This window comes from Ictidomys tridecemlineatus, chromosome 5 (assembly GCF_052094955.1).
Source record: "Ictidomys tridecemlineatus isolate mIctTri1 chromosome 5, mIctTri1.hap1, whole genome shotgun sequence".
Taxonomy (NCBI): domain Eukaryota; kingdom Metazoa; phylum Chordata; class Mammalia; order Rodentia; family Sciuridae; genus Ictidomys; species Ictidomys tridecemlineatus.
In genome coordinates this window covers 121,590,899-121,604,697 of record NC_135481.1, presented here as the reverse complement: position 1 = coordinate 121,604,697, position 13,799 = coordinate 121,590,899, and the positions used below count along the sequence as shown (strand labels likewise).

Genomic DNA, 13,799 nt, shown 5'->3' with positions numbered 1-13,799 from the left:
GTGATCAGCCGGTCCTTTGAGGGTATGGACTGTGGTTGTCCAGTTCGCTGCCTGTCCCTGCACTGCCTCAGTCCTGCGGGACACGCTTCCTCGGGGGGCAGAGGGAGAGAGCCGCTCCTGATCCAGGAATAGGAGCAGGCTTCGGGAGAGAAACAGGGGAAGGGGAGAGTGGCACCTGGGGAGGGGGCTCATGCTGGGGGCCAAGGCCACTGAGAAAGACTCCTGGCCTCCAGCCCTTTGTGGTTTATTATTGGAGCCTTGGAATCTGCTTTGTTTTGGTACCAGGGATTGAACTCAGGGGCACTCGACCACTGAGCCACATCCCCAGCCCTCTTATATTTTATCTATAGACAGGGTTTCACTGAGTTGCTAAGCACCTTGCCATTGCTGAGGATGGTTTTGAACTCGGGATCATCCTGTCTCAGCTTCCCGAGCTGCTGGAATTACAGGCATGTACCACCGCGCTCAGCCTTGGATTCTGCTTTTTAAAAGACCCCCCGGTGGTTAGGAAGACTGGACAGATGAGACTTTCTCTAACAAGATCCTCTTTTCCCAAGTTCAAATTCATATAACTGTGATACCAGTTTTATGCAATAGGGTCTGGATGTGTGCACTTAGTTGGGAAAGGTATTTCAGAAGTGGAACAGCCTGGAGCCGGTACTGAGGAGCCTTCCTTAAGCTGGCGGGATGTGGGGGGCGCTGTTCTCAAGACCATGAGCCAGGCCTAGCCGTGAGTCAAGCCTGCCTTTTGCCGTAGGCCTGGGTGGGAGGAACACTCTGCCTCCGCCTGAGCCTGGGATGGGGTGCCTTGGAGTCCAGGAACCCCAGAGGCAGAAGGGGCCTGGCCACAGGCCGTCTGGAGTGTCAAGCTGACGCTGGGCAGGGAGAACCAGCGTGGGGCCGAGGGGTCGAGGAGGCTTGCCGAGTGGACCTGAGCACCCCTGAGGGACAAGGGAGGCTGCTTTCTTTTTGCTTTTATATGGATGTTAAGGTAATAAAATTCTAGAGGTCCTTGGGCTCAGGAAAACTAAGTCTTGATTTTAATTATTTTTGTTTTAATTCCAGGAAACTGGTAATAAGTTTTGTGAAACAATAAAAAGGTTATGATATTATATGAAAAAGTTAATTTCATTTAGATACAATTTATAATTTTACAATTTAAATTACTTATTATTTGCTTTTTTAAAAAATACATAGTTGTCAGAGGACTTTATTTATATGGGGTGCTGAGAATCGAACCCAGTTCCTCACGCATGTGAGGCAGGTGCTCCACCATTGAGCCACAACCCCAGCCCCTTATTATTTGCTTTTTTTTTTTTTTTTTTTTTTGAGAGAGAGAATTTTAATATCTATTTTTTATTTTTCGGAGGACACAACATCTTTGTTTGTATGTGGTGCTGAGGATTGAACCCTGGCCGCGCGCATACCAGGCGAGAGCGCTGCCGCTTGAGCCTCATCCCCAGCCCTTATTATTTGCATTTTTTAAACATTTTTATTTAGCTATGTAGGGAAAAAGATTGAACTTATTTGGGAAAAGAAATTGCAAATTTGAGACTAACAGTGTCCAAAGGGCCAAATGGTCATGGGGAAGAAAATGGGTCACTTTGCCAGTTTAAAACTTATGAACTTACAAACACTCCAAGTGAAGTGTGGCCTCTGAAATAGTAGCCCTGTGGTACCGCGGTGGCATGTTTGGAGCCTTGAAATGAGGTAGACACTGTAGGAATGCAGTGTGGCCCTGGGGCCACCAGGTACCTCTGTGAAGGACATGTGGGTGGTGGAATCCCAAGCAGTCTGCACTTCTGCTGGACTGTGCTCTCTTCCCTATTGGTGGCAATCTCCAAAGCCAGGTGCCCTGCACACCTGTCATCCCAGCTACTCGGGGGCTAAGGTGGCAGGATGCCTTGAGCCCAGAGGTTCACGGCCACCCTGGGTAACATGGACCCTGTCTCAAAATAAATAAACACAATGGAGATCTCTACCTAGCCAGGATGTCACAGAAGACATGGGGTCTTCTTTTTCTCTTCTTTTTAGTACCAAGGGTGGAACCCAGGGGCACTTAACCACTAAGCCACATCACCAGTCTTTTTATTTTTACTTTTAAATTTTATTTTAAGATAAAGTCTCGGTAAGTTGCTTGAGACCTTGCTAAGTTACTGAGGCTGGCCTTAAACTGTGATCTTCCTGCCTCAGCTTCCCGAAGGTTACAGATGAGTGCCGTTGCACCCAGCAAGACAGGAGGTTTTCAAGTGACTCAAAGTTTTCAAAACTAATGCAGTTTGAAGGGGACAGTCCTGGAAGACCCAAGATTATCAGACCTTGTTCTTATGACTATCGCTCAGTAGTGTTCTAACTGAAATCAAAATGCATATGTTTTGTGATTTTAAGCGAAATCATGCCACTATGTAGGATTTTAAATGATGTCTTTTGTAAGTGTACTCCATATTCCTAAAACTACTTGAGATTATTTTTCACAGAGGAACTTAGATTTTTCACATATTATTAAGTAACGGTGGATTATGGGGCTAGGGTTGTGGCTCAGTGGCAGAGCGCTTGCCTAGCACATGTGAGGCACTGGGTTTGATCCTCAGCAGCACGTAAAAATAATAAATAAAATAAAGGTATTGTGTCCAACTACATGTAAAAATTTTTTTAAAAAAGTGGATTATATGTTTTTAAAAAGGGGATATGTATCATTGGTGACTATAATTTGCCTTTTCCTTGATTGTACAGGAAGAAGACATCCATTATCAGAAAAAAAAATCAGGCACTATATGTATCAGTTATGCAGATCCCTTGATCACATGCACAGGTACGCTTTGGGAGATGGGGCAGCTCTCAGATGGACAAAATGTATTTATATTCACTAAAAATACAATTCACTTTCAAGAATTTGAATTAATAAAGTACTGTTAGCTGGGTGCAGTGGCACATGCCTGAATCCCAGCAACTCGAAAGGCTGAAGCAAGAGGATTGCAAGTTTGAGGCCAGCCTCAGCCACTTAAGTGAGTGCTTGTCTCAAAATAAAGAGTAAATTAATTAGAACGACAACAAAAGCAAAAAGGGCTGTGGATGTGGCTCAGTGGTAAAATACCCCTAGGTTAATTCCTCAGTACAAAAAAAAAAAAAAAAGATGCAATTAATTCTATTCTTTATATTCCAAATGCAGAAATGGAATATTTCACAGAGATGTAAAACCAGAAAATATACTCATAAAGGTAAGAATTTTTATATGGAAATTTAATTTCGGAATAAAGGTAGATTATGAGGCCTTTTCCCACTGGATGTGTTTAGCTAGTCACTCAACTTTTTATTTCAGCATGTTTCTTAAAGAGTTTTTCCCTTTCCAACTGGGAAAAGGAGGCTTATTAAGTAAGTTTCACCAAAATAACTGTCGATACAGCTGGAAGAATATGACAAAATTCACTCCATTCAAATGTCCATCCCAAACACTAGATGTTAGCGTGGCAGAGGCAGGATTTGAGCTCATTCCAAATTTGAGGTCTTCCCCTATAGTGCCCTGAGGCCAGCCTTGAGGTCCCCCACTCTGAAGCCTCTGCAGGCCCGAGCTCAGTCATCCTGTGCTTTCCCCCACGTCTATCTGATGCACCATCGACAGTCCCCTGAAGCCACATGCTGTGGGAGCCTTTGCAGGGTGAGCCAGAACTGAGCCACCTGCAGAGCCAGGGCATCGGAGGTGTGACACAGGGTACACGTGGCTGGAGCATGCAGCTTACCTGGAGATTCTGGAGACATGGGAGATGCATGCCAAGTCTGTCAGAATGTCTGTAGCCATGTTCCACATGGAGAAATCCCCACGTCCCCATCCCCCAGAGGCTTACAAAGTGGTAATTTCTATTTTCCATGCTAGTGTCAATGCCAGGATTTTCCTGTTAGTGTATAAACGTTTGAAATGGTTTGTATGATAGTAGCTGCAGAGATGTCACCTCTGATTTTTGCTGCTTGCAGCAGGATGTCCTGAAACTGGGGGACTTTGGGTCCTGCCGGAGTGTCTATTCCAAGCAGCCGTACACGGAATACATCTCCACCCGCTGGTACCGGGCCCCGGAGTGTCTCCTCACTGATGGCTTCTACACATACAAGATGGACCTGTGGAGTGCAGGATGTGTGTTCTATGAGATCGCCAGGTAGAGCAGGGACCATCAGCCTGGTCACACTCAGGTGGAGGGGGCAGATCACACAGCGAGGCCCAGGCCAGGGGGTGTCTTGCCATCCCCCACACCTCCAGGTTTTTTTTTTTTTAATCTTTATTTTTATTTATTTTTATGTGGTGCTGAAAATCAAACCCAGGACCTGGCACGTGCTAGTTGAGCGCTCTACTGCTCAGCCCCAGCCCCATACGTCCAGGTTTTACAGTCACTCAACTTTTTATTTCAGCAGAAAGCTTCCTAGGTGGGCACTGTGTGGCTCAGTGGTAGGTGCTGGCCTAACGGGCAAGGCCCTGGGTTCCATCCTCAGCACCACAGAAGGACAAAAGTCCACTAGGCTTTCATGTTACCTTTCCTTGCTTGTTCTTCCTACAAAGCCATCACCATCGGGCTCCTGGGGAACAGGGCTGTCCTCCAGGCTTGATCCTGAAATGACTGACAGACCAGCATCCCAGAGCAGAGGGGAGGCAAGCTCATTCCACCTCCAGGCAGATGTGGGGAGGGTGAGCGGTGCCCTCAGGGCCTGCTCCAGGCATGCAGGGTGCTCTGGCCTCCCCACTCCAACTCTGGCCTTTGGGCTTGGTTTCCAGGTGGAGCAGGGGCCTAGGAGATGGGCGGCAGGCTGGTCCATGCTGGGCGAGTGGAGTGGCATAGGTAGGCCCCCAGGGGTGGGCAGCTCCCTCTTTCTCATGGTGGATCTTCAAGTGAGCATTGTGACCTAGTGTCATTATCCTACCTGTTCAACTGACCACTACAGAAATGCATACAGATGTGCACTTCAGGGCACCCCTTAGAATGCCAGCGTTCATGTTGGTGACTTGTCACTTTGGAGAGCTGAGAGGTGATTGCTGTGCAGCCTCGAGCACCAGCACAGTTCTGAAATCCCCTGAGCTGGTTTGGTAGGGTACTGGAGAACAGGACGCAGTAGCCTCAGGGAGCCAGCCACCTGGTAACCTGCGCTGGGCAGGGGTGTCCTGGTTTTCCACCTTGGAGCTGGGTCCTGCTCATCCACACGGCCCTCTTTCTCTCTTTGCAGATACTGCTCTTGACTGAGCGGAAGCCATTCCTAGCGGAGCTGTTTAGGCTCCTCTTTGTGATGTGTAACATGGATTGGGTTGGTTTATGCAAGTCTAAAATCTTTTATTCACGATTACAAAATCTGTAAAAGCTCTGTAAACCAAAAGTTTTCTTGGAACTCAGTTGCCCATAAGCCCTGCCCCACTCTGCCCTCCATGTGCAGCAGAACTCACCTGGCTGGCGTCAGGCCCCATGTGTCTGTGGCAGTTAGAGCTGATGTGCTCCTTTCACGCAGTCACAGGAGTGTGCAGATAGAGGAGTGTGTTCGCCTCTCAGGAATCACACCTGGGGCTGTGGAGAAGGATGGACGGCTCCCAGCCCTGAGGATGGCTCTGGGGACCGTTCCTGGGAGTCTATAGAGGGACTGTCTCCTGGAGGAGACAGCCCTGCGCTCACCTGGGTGCCTCTTGTCCTGCTCCCGCAGTCTGCAGCCCCTCTTCCCTGGAGCAAATGAACTGGACCAGATCTCAAAAATCCATGATGTCATTGGCACACCCGCTCAGAAGACCCTCACCAAGTTCAAACAGTGAGTGTGGCGGCCCTGAGAGTCAGATGTGGACTCCTGCCTCAGCTGGAGTGGGCCATGGTGGAGCAGAACAAGCCCCCCCCCCACTCGTCCCCTCACCTACTGGGCTCCTCTGCCTTTGGAAAAGGGGCTGCCTGTGACTTTGGGGCTCACAGGGTGCTCTTCCTCTGGCACTGTAAAGTCCTCGCAGCCTCACCCACGGCTTGGGAGCCGGGTTTTGTCCCTGGAGTATTTACACAGGACTTGCAGCCCTCAGGGGAGAAGGTCCCCCAAGCGCCAACTGCACAGGAGACTTTCTGCCGCCGTCCCACAGCATCAGGGTCATACTGGCTCCTAGACAAGGTGTCACAGACCCATGGGGTTTTGTGGGATCACAGCCAGGGAGCTAGGGCTTCTGAGGGGGCCCTGAGGGCCAAGGGAGCAGCCAGCAGCCCTAGGTCCCAAGAAGGTAAGAAGATGCTAGCAATTCTAGACGCTGCTTTTTTTCCATTTTTAAACTTGATTTCGTCCTAATGTGGGAAGGAGAATTTAATCTTTTAGAGGAAAGGTCGTTATCTTAAATGTATAGCACAACAGATTTCACACACACTCCTTTTTAACAGACTTTATTTTTTTAGAGCAGTTTTAGGTTTTGCAAAATCGAGCAGAAAGTAAAGATTTCCCATGGGCCCCTAACCCGCATGCCCAGCCCCCGCCCCACTCTCTCCACATCCCTCCTGGGGGGGATGTTTATCAATCCATGAACCTGCAACCAGGCTTGGTCTCCAGGGCCCATGGCTCAGCTGAGGCTCACTCTTGGCATTGCACGTCTATAGTTTGGACAGGGTGGCGTGCCCCCTTCTGTGGGTCATGAACTGTCCCCTTAGAGTCAGGACGACAACTGACCAAGTGCTCCAAATAATGGCATGATCCTTTATTATCATTGGGCTTTTAATACAGGTCGAGAGCTATGAGTTTTGATTTTCCTTTTAAAAAGGGATCAGGAATACCTCAACTGACAACCACTTTGTCCCCGCAATGTCTCTCCCTCCTGCACGCAATGGTGGCCTATGACCCTGACGAGCGCATCGCTGCCCACCAGGCCCTGCTGCATCCCTACTTCCAGGAGCAGAGGTAGGCTCCCGTGGGTCTCCACCTGGCCGTGCGGCACACGGTAGGCAGGAAACCAGCCTCTGGAGGGTTCCCACCCTGGCGGTGGTCAGTGCCTCCCGTGACCCACTGTGTTCTGGGCAGTGTGCTCCTCAGTGAAGCAGTCAGCAGCTCCGTGGTAGGCAGGGAGAGCGTAGCCACTGTGCAGGCAGTGCCCTGGCTCCGGTGGTGAGGATTCTGGAGCGTCTGGTGGGCATCCTGTGGGGTGGTGTGAGCCCGCGGTGCGCATTAGAGCCACTGGATGTCACCTGATCCCACGCCTCTGGTTGCTCTTCCTAGTAGCTCATGGGACCCTCTCGTCACAGCAGATTTGGAGTTAGAGACAGCAGACAAGCAGAGGTGCTCTGGGCCTTCCCTGGGTGTGACCACTCTTCTCCTCTGCAGGGTGACTGAGAAGCATGCCCTGGCCAGCCACAGAAGGGCTTTCTTTCCAGAGCACCCCATGGGGCCCGAACTACTTGGTCTCAACGGGCAGTTCTCAAAGGAGGGCAGAAGGCAGGTACTGACTGGAATCAGCAAGCGGGGAACAGCCCACTAAGTAGGCTGGACACACTGGTGGCCTGTTTCTCTGAGGTGGCCATCTGTGGAGGGCAGTGGTACACCCAGCTGTACCATGTCAGCTGAAACCTGGACACCATGCTGCTCACCATGCTTGCCCTGCCCCACTAGCTGAGGGCCCACAGCTGACACCCACGTGCACAGGCTTAGATGTGGGACCCTTCCATGCATTTCTGTGCTGTGCTGACCACACGCAGCTGTCCTATTCCAGGCCAGAACCCTTTGCAGACACTCCTGGTGTACCCTCAGAATGTCCTAGTAGGGGGCACAGAAAGCCACCTCCCACCAGTGAAAGTCCTGAGCCCCGTCACAGCCCTTGCCTTTCCTTTCACCTGCCCTGTACAATCTGGCCCAGTACCCACAGGCACTCACCTGCTTGGCCCAGCAGCCTCGGGGCTGGCACCGGAGCTCTGCTAGGGACATTCCCTCCCCAGTTCTGCTCTTCACCACCCTCCACAACTAGCCAGCTCTCAGCCAGCAGCAGAGGGCTCGTAGGGCTGCAGCCAGGGCGCTGCTCCGTGACCCGACCGCTGCGTCCAGGTGTATAGCACCTGTGACAGCTCCAGGCACGCCTCTAAAGCGCAGGGTGCAGGCGGCTCCCTCCAGCAGGGCCTCCAGAGTCTCCCTCAGCCACGCTCCTCCTGGAACTCCTCGCCGGCCCTGCTGCCACTCCCCCCTACACCATCTTCAGTGACGGCAGAGGTGTGCTGAGTCTGTGAGGGCAGACTGCCTGGCTTGTCCAGCTCCTGGCTGCCTGGTGAGCTGCTGCAGAGGACATCTGTGCCAACTGGGAATGACCCAGTGAAACTCTGGGCGCAAATGTTTGAATTTCACATACCACCAAAGTTTTCTTTCAATCCTTATAAAAGGTGGAACCCCTGGTCTGGGACTGGGGTTCAGTGGTAGAGCACTAGACTAGCACATGTGAGGCCCTGGGCTCGATCCTCAGCACCACATAAAAATAAACAAAGATACTGTGTTCACCTAGTAAATAAACAAGTGAATGAGAAACAAATAAATAAAAGGTGGAACCCATTCTGAGCTCACAAGCTGCACAGAAACCGTTGGGACAGGTTGGGCACAGGACCTCCAGCTAGAGCAGGAGGCACAGGGGTCAGAGTCTGCAAGTCGTTTGAGATCCACACTCAGAGCAGGTCACCGCTAGGCGAGGCTGGTCACTCCAGCCTCCATGGGGTCAGCAGAACTGAGTGGAGTGGTTGCAGAGGGTGGGCAGGAGTACTGGCCAAGAGGGGCTGATGTATGCGACTCTCCTCTCCCCATGGGACTCACAGGGTGCCTTACCTGCGGGTGTCCCATCACCGCACGACCTGCCTCAGGCCAGGAAGTTTTGTTACTTTTTAGTTGTAGGTGGACAAAATATCTTTATAATTCATCTTTTGGCACCAGGGAGTGAACTCAGGGGCACTTGACCACTGAGCCACATCCCTAGCCCTGTTTTGTGTTTTATTTAGAGACGGGGTCTTACTGAGTTGCTCAATGCCTCGCTTTTGCTGAGGCTGGCTTTGAACTCTCCATCCTCCTGCCTCAGCCTCCTAAGCATGCCTTCCAAGCTTACAGGCATGTGCCATCCCGCCTGGCTGACATAATTCCTTTATTTTATTGACTTTTATGTGGTGCTGAGGCTGGAACCCAGTACCTCACCCATGTTAGGTAAGCGCTCCACCACTGAGCTCCAGCCCCGGCCTAGCCAGGAAGTTCCACTAGACAAAGGTGGAAGCAGAGGGCTGCCTGTGCCTTTCCTGATTTCCACGGAGGAAAACTGACCCTGTTCTGTTTCAAGAAACAGCCCCTGAGGCAAGAGGAGGACCACGGCAAGAGACGGGGACCGGCCTGCCTGATGGAACTGCCCAAATTGAGGCTTTCGGGAGTGACCAAGCTGTCATACTCCAGCCCCACACTGCAGTCAGTGTTCAGTTCTGGGACGAACGGAAGAGTCCCCATGTTGAGACCCTTGAAGTGCTTGGGTGCCAACAAGAAGGTAGCTGTCTTGCTCTTCGTCCCTGGGGGCTGCCCCTGCACCTGTCCTCAGCTTCCAGTCAGTGTCCCTGGTTTTCCTTTCACAGATAGACACACAGAAGGACATCAAGCCTAGCCTGAAACAGTGCCGCCTGCCCACCATCGACAGGAGAGGCGGAGGGTGCTGAGGCAGCCTGCGCCTCCTCCGAGTAAGAGCAGGCTACGTGAGGGCAGGCCCATGCCGCTCCGCGTGGGACGAGGCCCAGAACATGCCTGGCACCAGCTCCCCGGGACACCTGGTGCCAACATGCTGCCTGGGCCACCTGCTCTGGGCTGCCATGTGGCCCCATGTGCTTGCCCCCAGGGCAGCTGCGCTGCATGTCCAGTCCAATGCATTGGTGACACCTCCTCCAGGGTTTCATTTCATTCTCATGACGTAGGATGTGGAGAAAATATTTTGTATCTCTTCTGAGTCAAAACAGACGCTCGGTGCCTTCTGTCCTGTAGGGTCAGGCTTGTGGGAGAGGCTCACCGTGGGCCACACCTTGCTGAGCTTTACCAGTGCTACTGGGGGACGTCCCCAGGATTGTAGTGATGCCTTACAGACTATGCTGTTGGAGACCCCTGAATTTTATTAAAAAATAAGCTGTCATTGCAGTTCCTCATCTCTGCAGTCTCTGAGTCGGACTCGGGTCCTCATTAACCACTGCTGCGTCAGCCTCTGCAGGCCAATCGGGCCACTGACGTTGGGAACACTTTAATGTGGCTTCTGCTTCACTTGAGAAAAGCACTAAGTAAGGGTCAAATGGAGTTGAGTCACAGCTGGCGGCCGTGCCACAGTGGGAGCTCAGGCCGCTCTGTCTGCCAAGCCCCAGCCTCGAGTGGCCGTGGGATTTCGGCTCCAGTGAGTGGTGTCCTCCCGGGCGTGTGGGCATTGCCAGGTTGCCAGTGGTGCTTTGAGCTTTGTTTCATGAGGGCCAAGAGGAAGTTGGGCACAAAAAGAAACCCTGGGGCTGGGGCTGAGTGGCAGAGCGCTTGCCTTGCTTGCATGAGGATTTGATGCTCAGCACCGCATAAAAATAAATAGATGTGTCCATCCACGACTAAAATGTATACGCATCTATAAAACCCTCTCCCCGTGGGGGTGGGACAGGAACGTGGCAAGAAGAGGTGGTGCTTTGCGAACTCAGGGTGAGGCACTAGCAGGCTGCTTAGGGGCAGGAGCAGAACCCCGCCAGGCGGTTTCTGTGTGTGGTGCTGAGGGTGGAGTGCAGGGCCTCACTGTGCTAGGCCTGTGCCCCACGAGGAGCTGCACCCCAGCCTCTGCTAAGCCCCTCTGCCTTGAAATGTAACCTAGTCATTGAATGTTCATTCTATTTTCTCAAACTCACAATATTAAAAGGAAAACTGAATTTACCAGATTAGTGTTTAGTCTCCTCTTCCCTCTATTGAGGCAAATCTGTGACCCTTCCTTCCAGGTCTCTCCAGTGGCCCCAGCCCCAGAAAGTACAGGACAGATGGAAGTAGGAGGGTGAACGTGGGACCATGCAGAGGGACAGGGGCAAGAGAAGAGGAGCTGGCAGTACAAGGGCAACATGGGTGAAGAATCCTGGGCATGGATGTCTGGCCAGGCAGGTGACGGTGACAGAGATGCTGCCTGTGGGGAAGGGCAGGACAAGATTTTTTTGAAACTTGAAGGGGTCCTGATAGGGGATGGAGGCCACAGAGATGGGTCCACAGATAGGGAGGAGCAGAGTCCTGCTAGCTGGCGCAGGAAGGACCTGAGGCAAAAGCCAGAGGAGCAGGACTTGCAAGGCAGGTAGGTAGGCCACTTGGCCTGGGTGGAGGCAGTGGGCCCTGGAGAAGTCCTGAGAGCTGCAGTTACGGGCACCCTGCTGTCCTGAGGACTGGTTACAGCACAGATGAGCATTTGTATATGTAGGAAAATCATTACCCCTTTTAGTAGATGAACCATGAAGGGAAAATTTTTGGTCTCTGGTAGAAAGCTCTGCAGCAGTGCCCTGGTCCTGTATGTGGCAGACCTTAGCCTCACTGGGACAAGCCCACTTCTGTGGATTTGGACAGGACACTCTTGTTGGCCAGCCTTGGGCTCCTGCATTTCCCTTGCATCTCACACCACCTAGGAGGCATCAACCCTGGTGGTTCTCTCTGGCCCTACAATGGGCAACTGCTGACCAGGGCGAAGGGCATAGGCCATCCCCACCCTGACCCCAGAGTCCTGTGGGGTCTCTGCCCACTCTCAAATTGGAAAGGTGAAGGCTGGCTTCCTCCTCCACCTCTTCACCCAGTTGGAACACTCATCCCTTGACTGCCCGCCGAACCCTGCTGAGTGCCTACCCTCTCCTGCCCACGGCACACTTCAGATCTTAGGGCACAGAGTGGGGCTTGTGGGTGCTGGGCTGGGGCAGAGCAAGCACGCAGACATCCCAGGCTGAGGAATCAAAGGCTGATGGTCCTTAGTATCACAAACCCATCCACAGAACAGACGGGGTGCAGACATGAGGTCCTGCTGTCTCCTGCCCTGCTGCCCGCCATGGGAAGGCCTACTGGGTTAGTCCTTGCCAGGCCACCCATGAACACAGCGTGGGGGCAGCTAGGTTTGGGATGGATGCCACACCCTGCATTGCCCACCTCCCCCCAGCTTCCTTTGTACCCAGGCCCCATGCCCAGTGCCACATTCACCAATTTACCACATGTAGGAAAGCACAAGGCCAGAGGCGGGAGCAGCAGACCTGAACCTGACCAGGCAAGCTGAGCAAGTCCACCTCCTGTGGTGCATCGTGAGGCTGGCCTGTGCTGTCTGTCAGGATCTGCTGTGTGTCGACGGCAGTCAGGGCTTGGAAGCCATCTTGGACCGTTGGCCAGGAACCAATCTTGGGAACAGAGCCAGGAAGATTTGTTCCTAGCACAGAGGCATCCACAGTGTGCCGGGACACATCCGACAGCTTTAGTGCAGCTGGCCAAGTGCAAACTCCATTCCAGGACCCAACAAAGGGCATTGGAGGCTGGGCTGAGGCACAGCAAGGACCACGCCATGCACCATAAGTGACACGACTCCAGACTGTGGGCCATCCGACCAAATGGTGCTTATAATTTTAACATTGTGTAATTGTTGCCCCATGTCAACTGAATTTGTCACTTCCTCAGACAGGAAACAGAGCCAGGAGATGATCACATTAGGAATCCCAGATTTTGAAAGGCAGTTCATTCCAAGGTACCTGCAGGCATCGTGGGCCCTTTAGGGTTTTCTAACCAGTGCTTTAATAGAAACAGCAAACTACATCAAATATGCTAACACTTAATTCTAATATGGGCATTCTTTTTTAAAATAAATTTTTAAATTTTTTTAGTTGTCGATGTCTTTATTTTTATGAATATGTGATGCTGAGGATCTAGTGCCTCACACATGCTAGGCAAGTGCTCTACCACTGAGCCACCACCCCAGCCCTTAATACTGTCATTCTTAATGTGTATGTTTTATGAATTCTAATTCTTTCACTTAAGACAGCAAATGTTAGTATTTTGGTTATTTACACCTCCCAGAGGCTCACACCATCATGCAAGTCCCCCCACAAGGTCCCTGGGCAGTGGCAGCTTCAGGTGAGGCCAACACCCCCAGCCGGGGTGCAGGCGGCTTAAGAACCGAGAAGAACTGAAGCCAACTCAGGAAGATCGAGCCCAGTAAACTGCTCTGAAGCAGTGACACACACCCCTGCTGCATTCACAGAGAAGAGGGACATACAGTATATCTGTCAAAAGCCCCAATTCCCTCAACATTCCCCAAATTGATATGATAACGTAGAGCAATGTGTTCCAGACACTTGATGGCTTAGTGTCACCAAATAAAACTTCTGAAGGATCCAGCTGAATAAGATTAAAAAAAAAAAAAAAAAGAAAAGAAACAACAAAGAGTAAGTCGTCCTGTTGGCTGCTGAGCTGAGGAGCTGCTACAGCACAGGGGCGAGATGCCCTGAGCTGGTCCTGGCCATCTAGGTATGCCACTTGTGGCTTCTTCCAGGAGCAGTTAACGAGCACCTTCACACTCACAAGCTGTGTCACGTGCGGCCACAGCTTTCAAGGACAGGAGATGGGCTCCAAGTTCTAAGAGACCCGCGTGCTAAGTCCAATTTCTGCACACACGTGCAGATGCCCACAATGCCACATGGATGAGTCTTCATGGGCAAAGAACCCGAGCACTTCCAAGTGAGCCACACTCTGACAATGGAGGGGACTCCAAAGCACAGCCTGATGCCATACCAACCCTTCATTCAGCAAAGACCATGCTAAAATTTGAGCAAATTTAACAGAAGATAAACAAATAG

The 13,799-nt window shown here is 51.6% G+C and overlaps 1 protein-coding gene across 4 annotated transcripts in view; it reads left to right on the top strand.

Moving 5' to 3' along the window:
• The window catches only part of Mok (MOK protein kinase), a 46,886-nt gene extending 36,773 nt beyond the window's left edge, over window positions 1-10,113 (top strand). For 2 of the 4 annotated variants that reach the window (XM_040275066.2, XM_040275065.2), the window contains 8 exons: window positions 2,734-2,812; window positions 3,170-3,218; window positions 3,973-4,148; window positions 5,671-5,772; window positions 6,712-6,885; window positions 7,306-7,420; window positions 9,281-9,478; window positions 9,564-10,113. In XM_040275066.2, coding sequence (XP_040131000.1) covers window positions 2,734-2,812; window positions 3,170-3,218; window positions 3,973-4,148; window positions 5,671-5,772; window positions 6,712-6,885; window positions 7,306-7,420; window positions 9,281-9,478; window positions 9,564-9,644 — 974 coding nt within the window. In that variant the 3' untranslated portion in view covers window positions 9,645-10,113. Of the gene's footprint in view, window positions 1-2,733; window positions 2,813-3,169; window positions 3,219-3,969; window positions 4,149-5,670; window positions 5,773-6,711; window positions 6,886-7,305; window positions 7,421-9,280; window positions 9,479-9,563 lie in introns of all 4 variants that reach the window. The other 2 variants (XM_021720676.3, XM_013365549.4) reach the window with 1 other exon arrangement.
• Window positions 10,114-13,799: the final 3,686 nt, after the last annotated feature.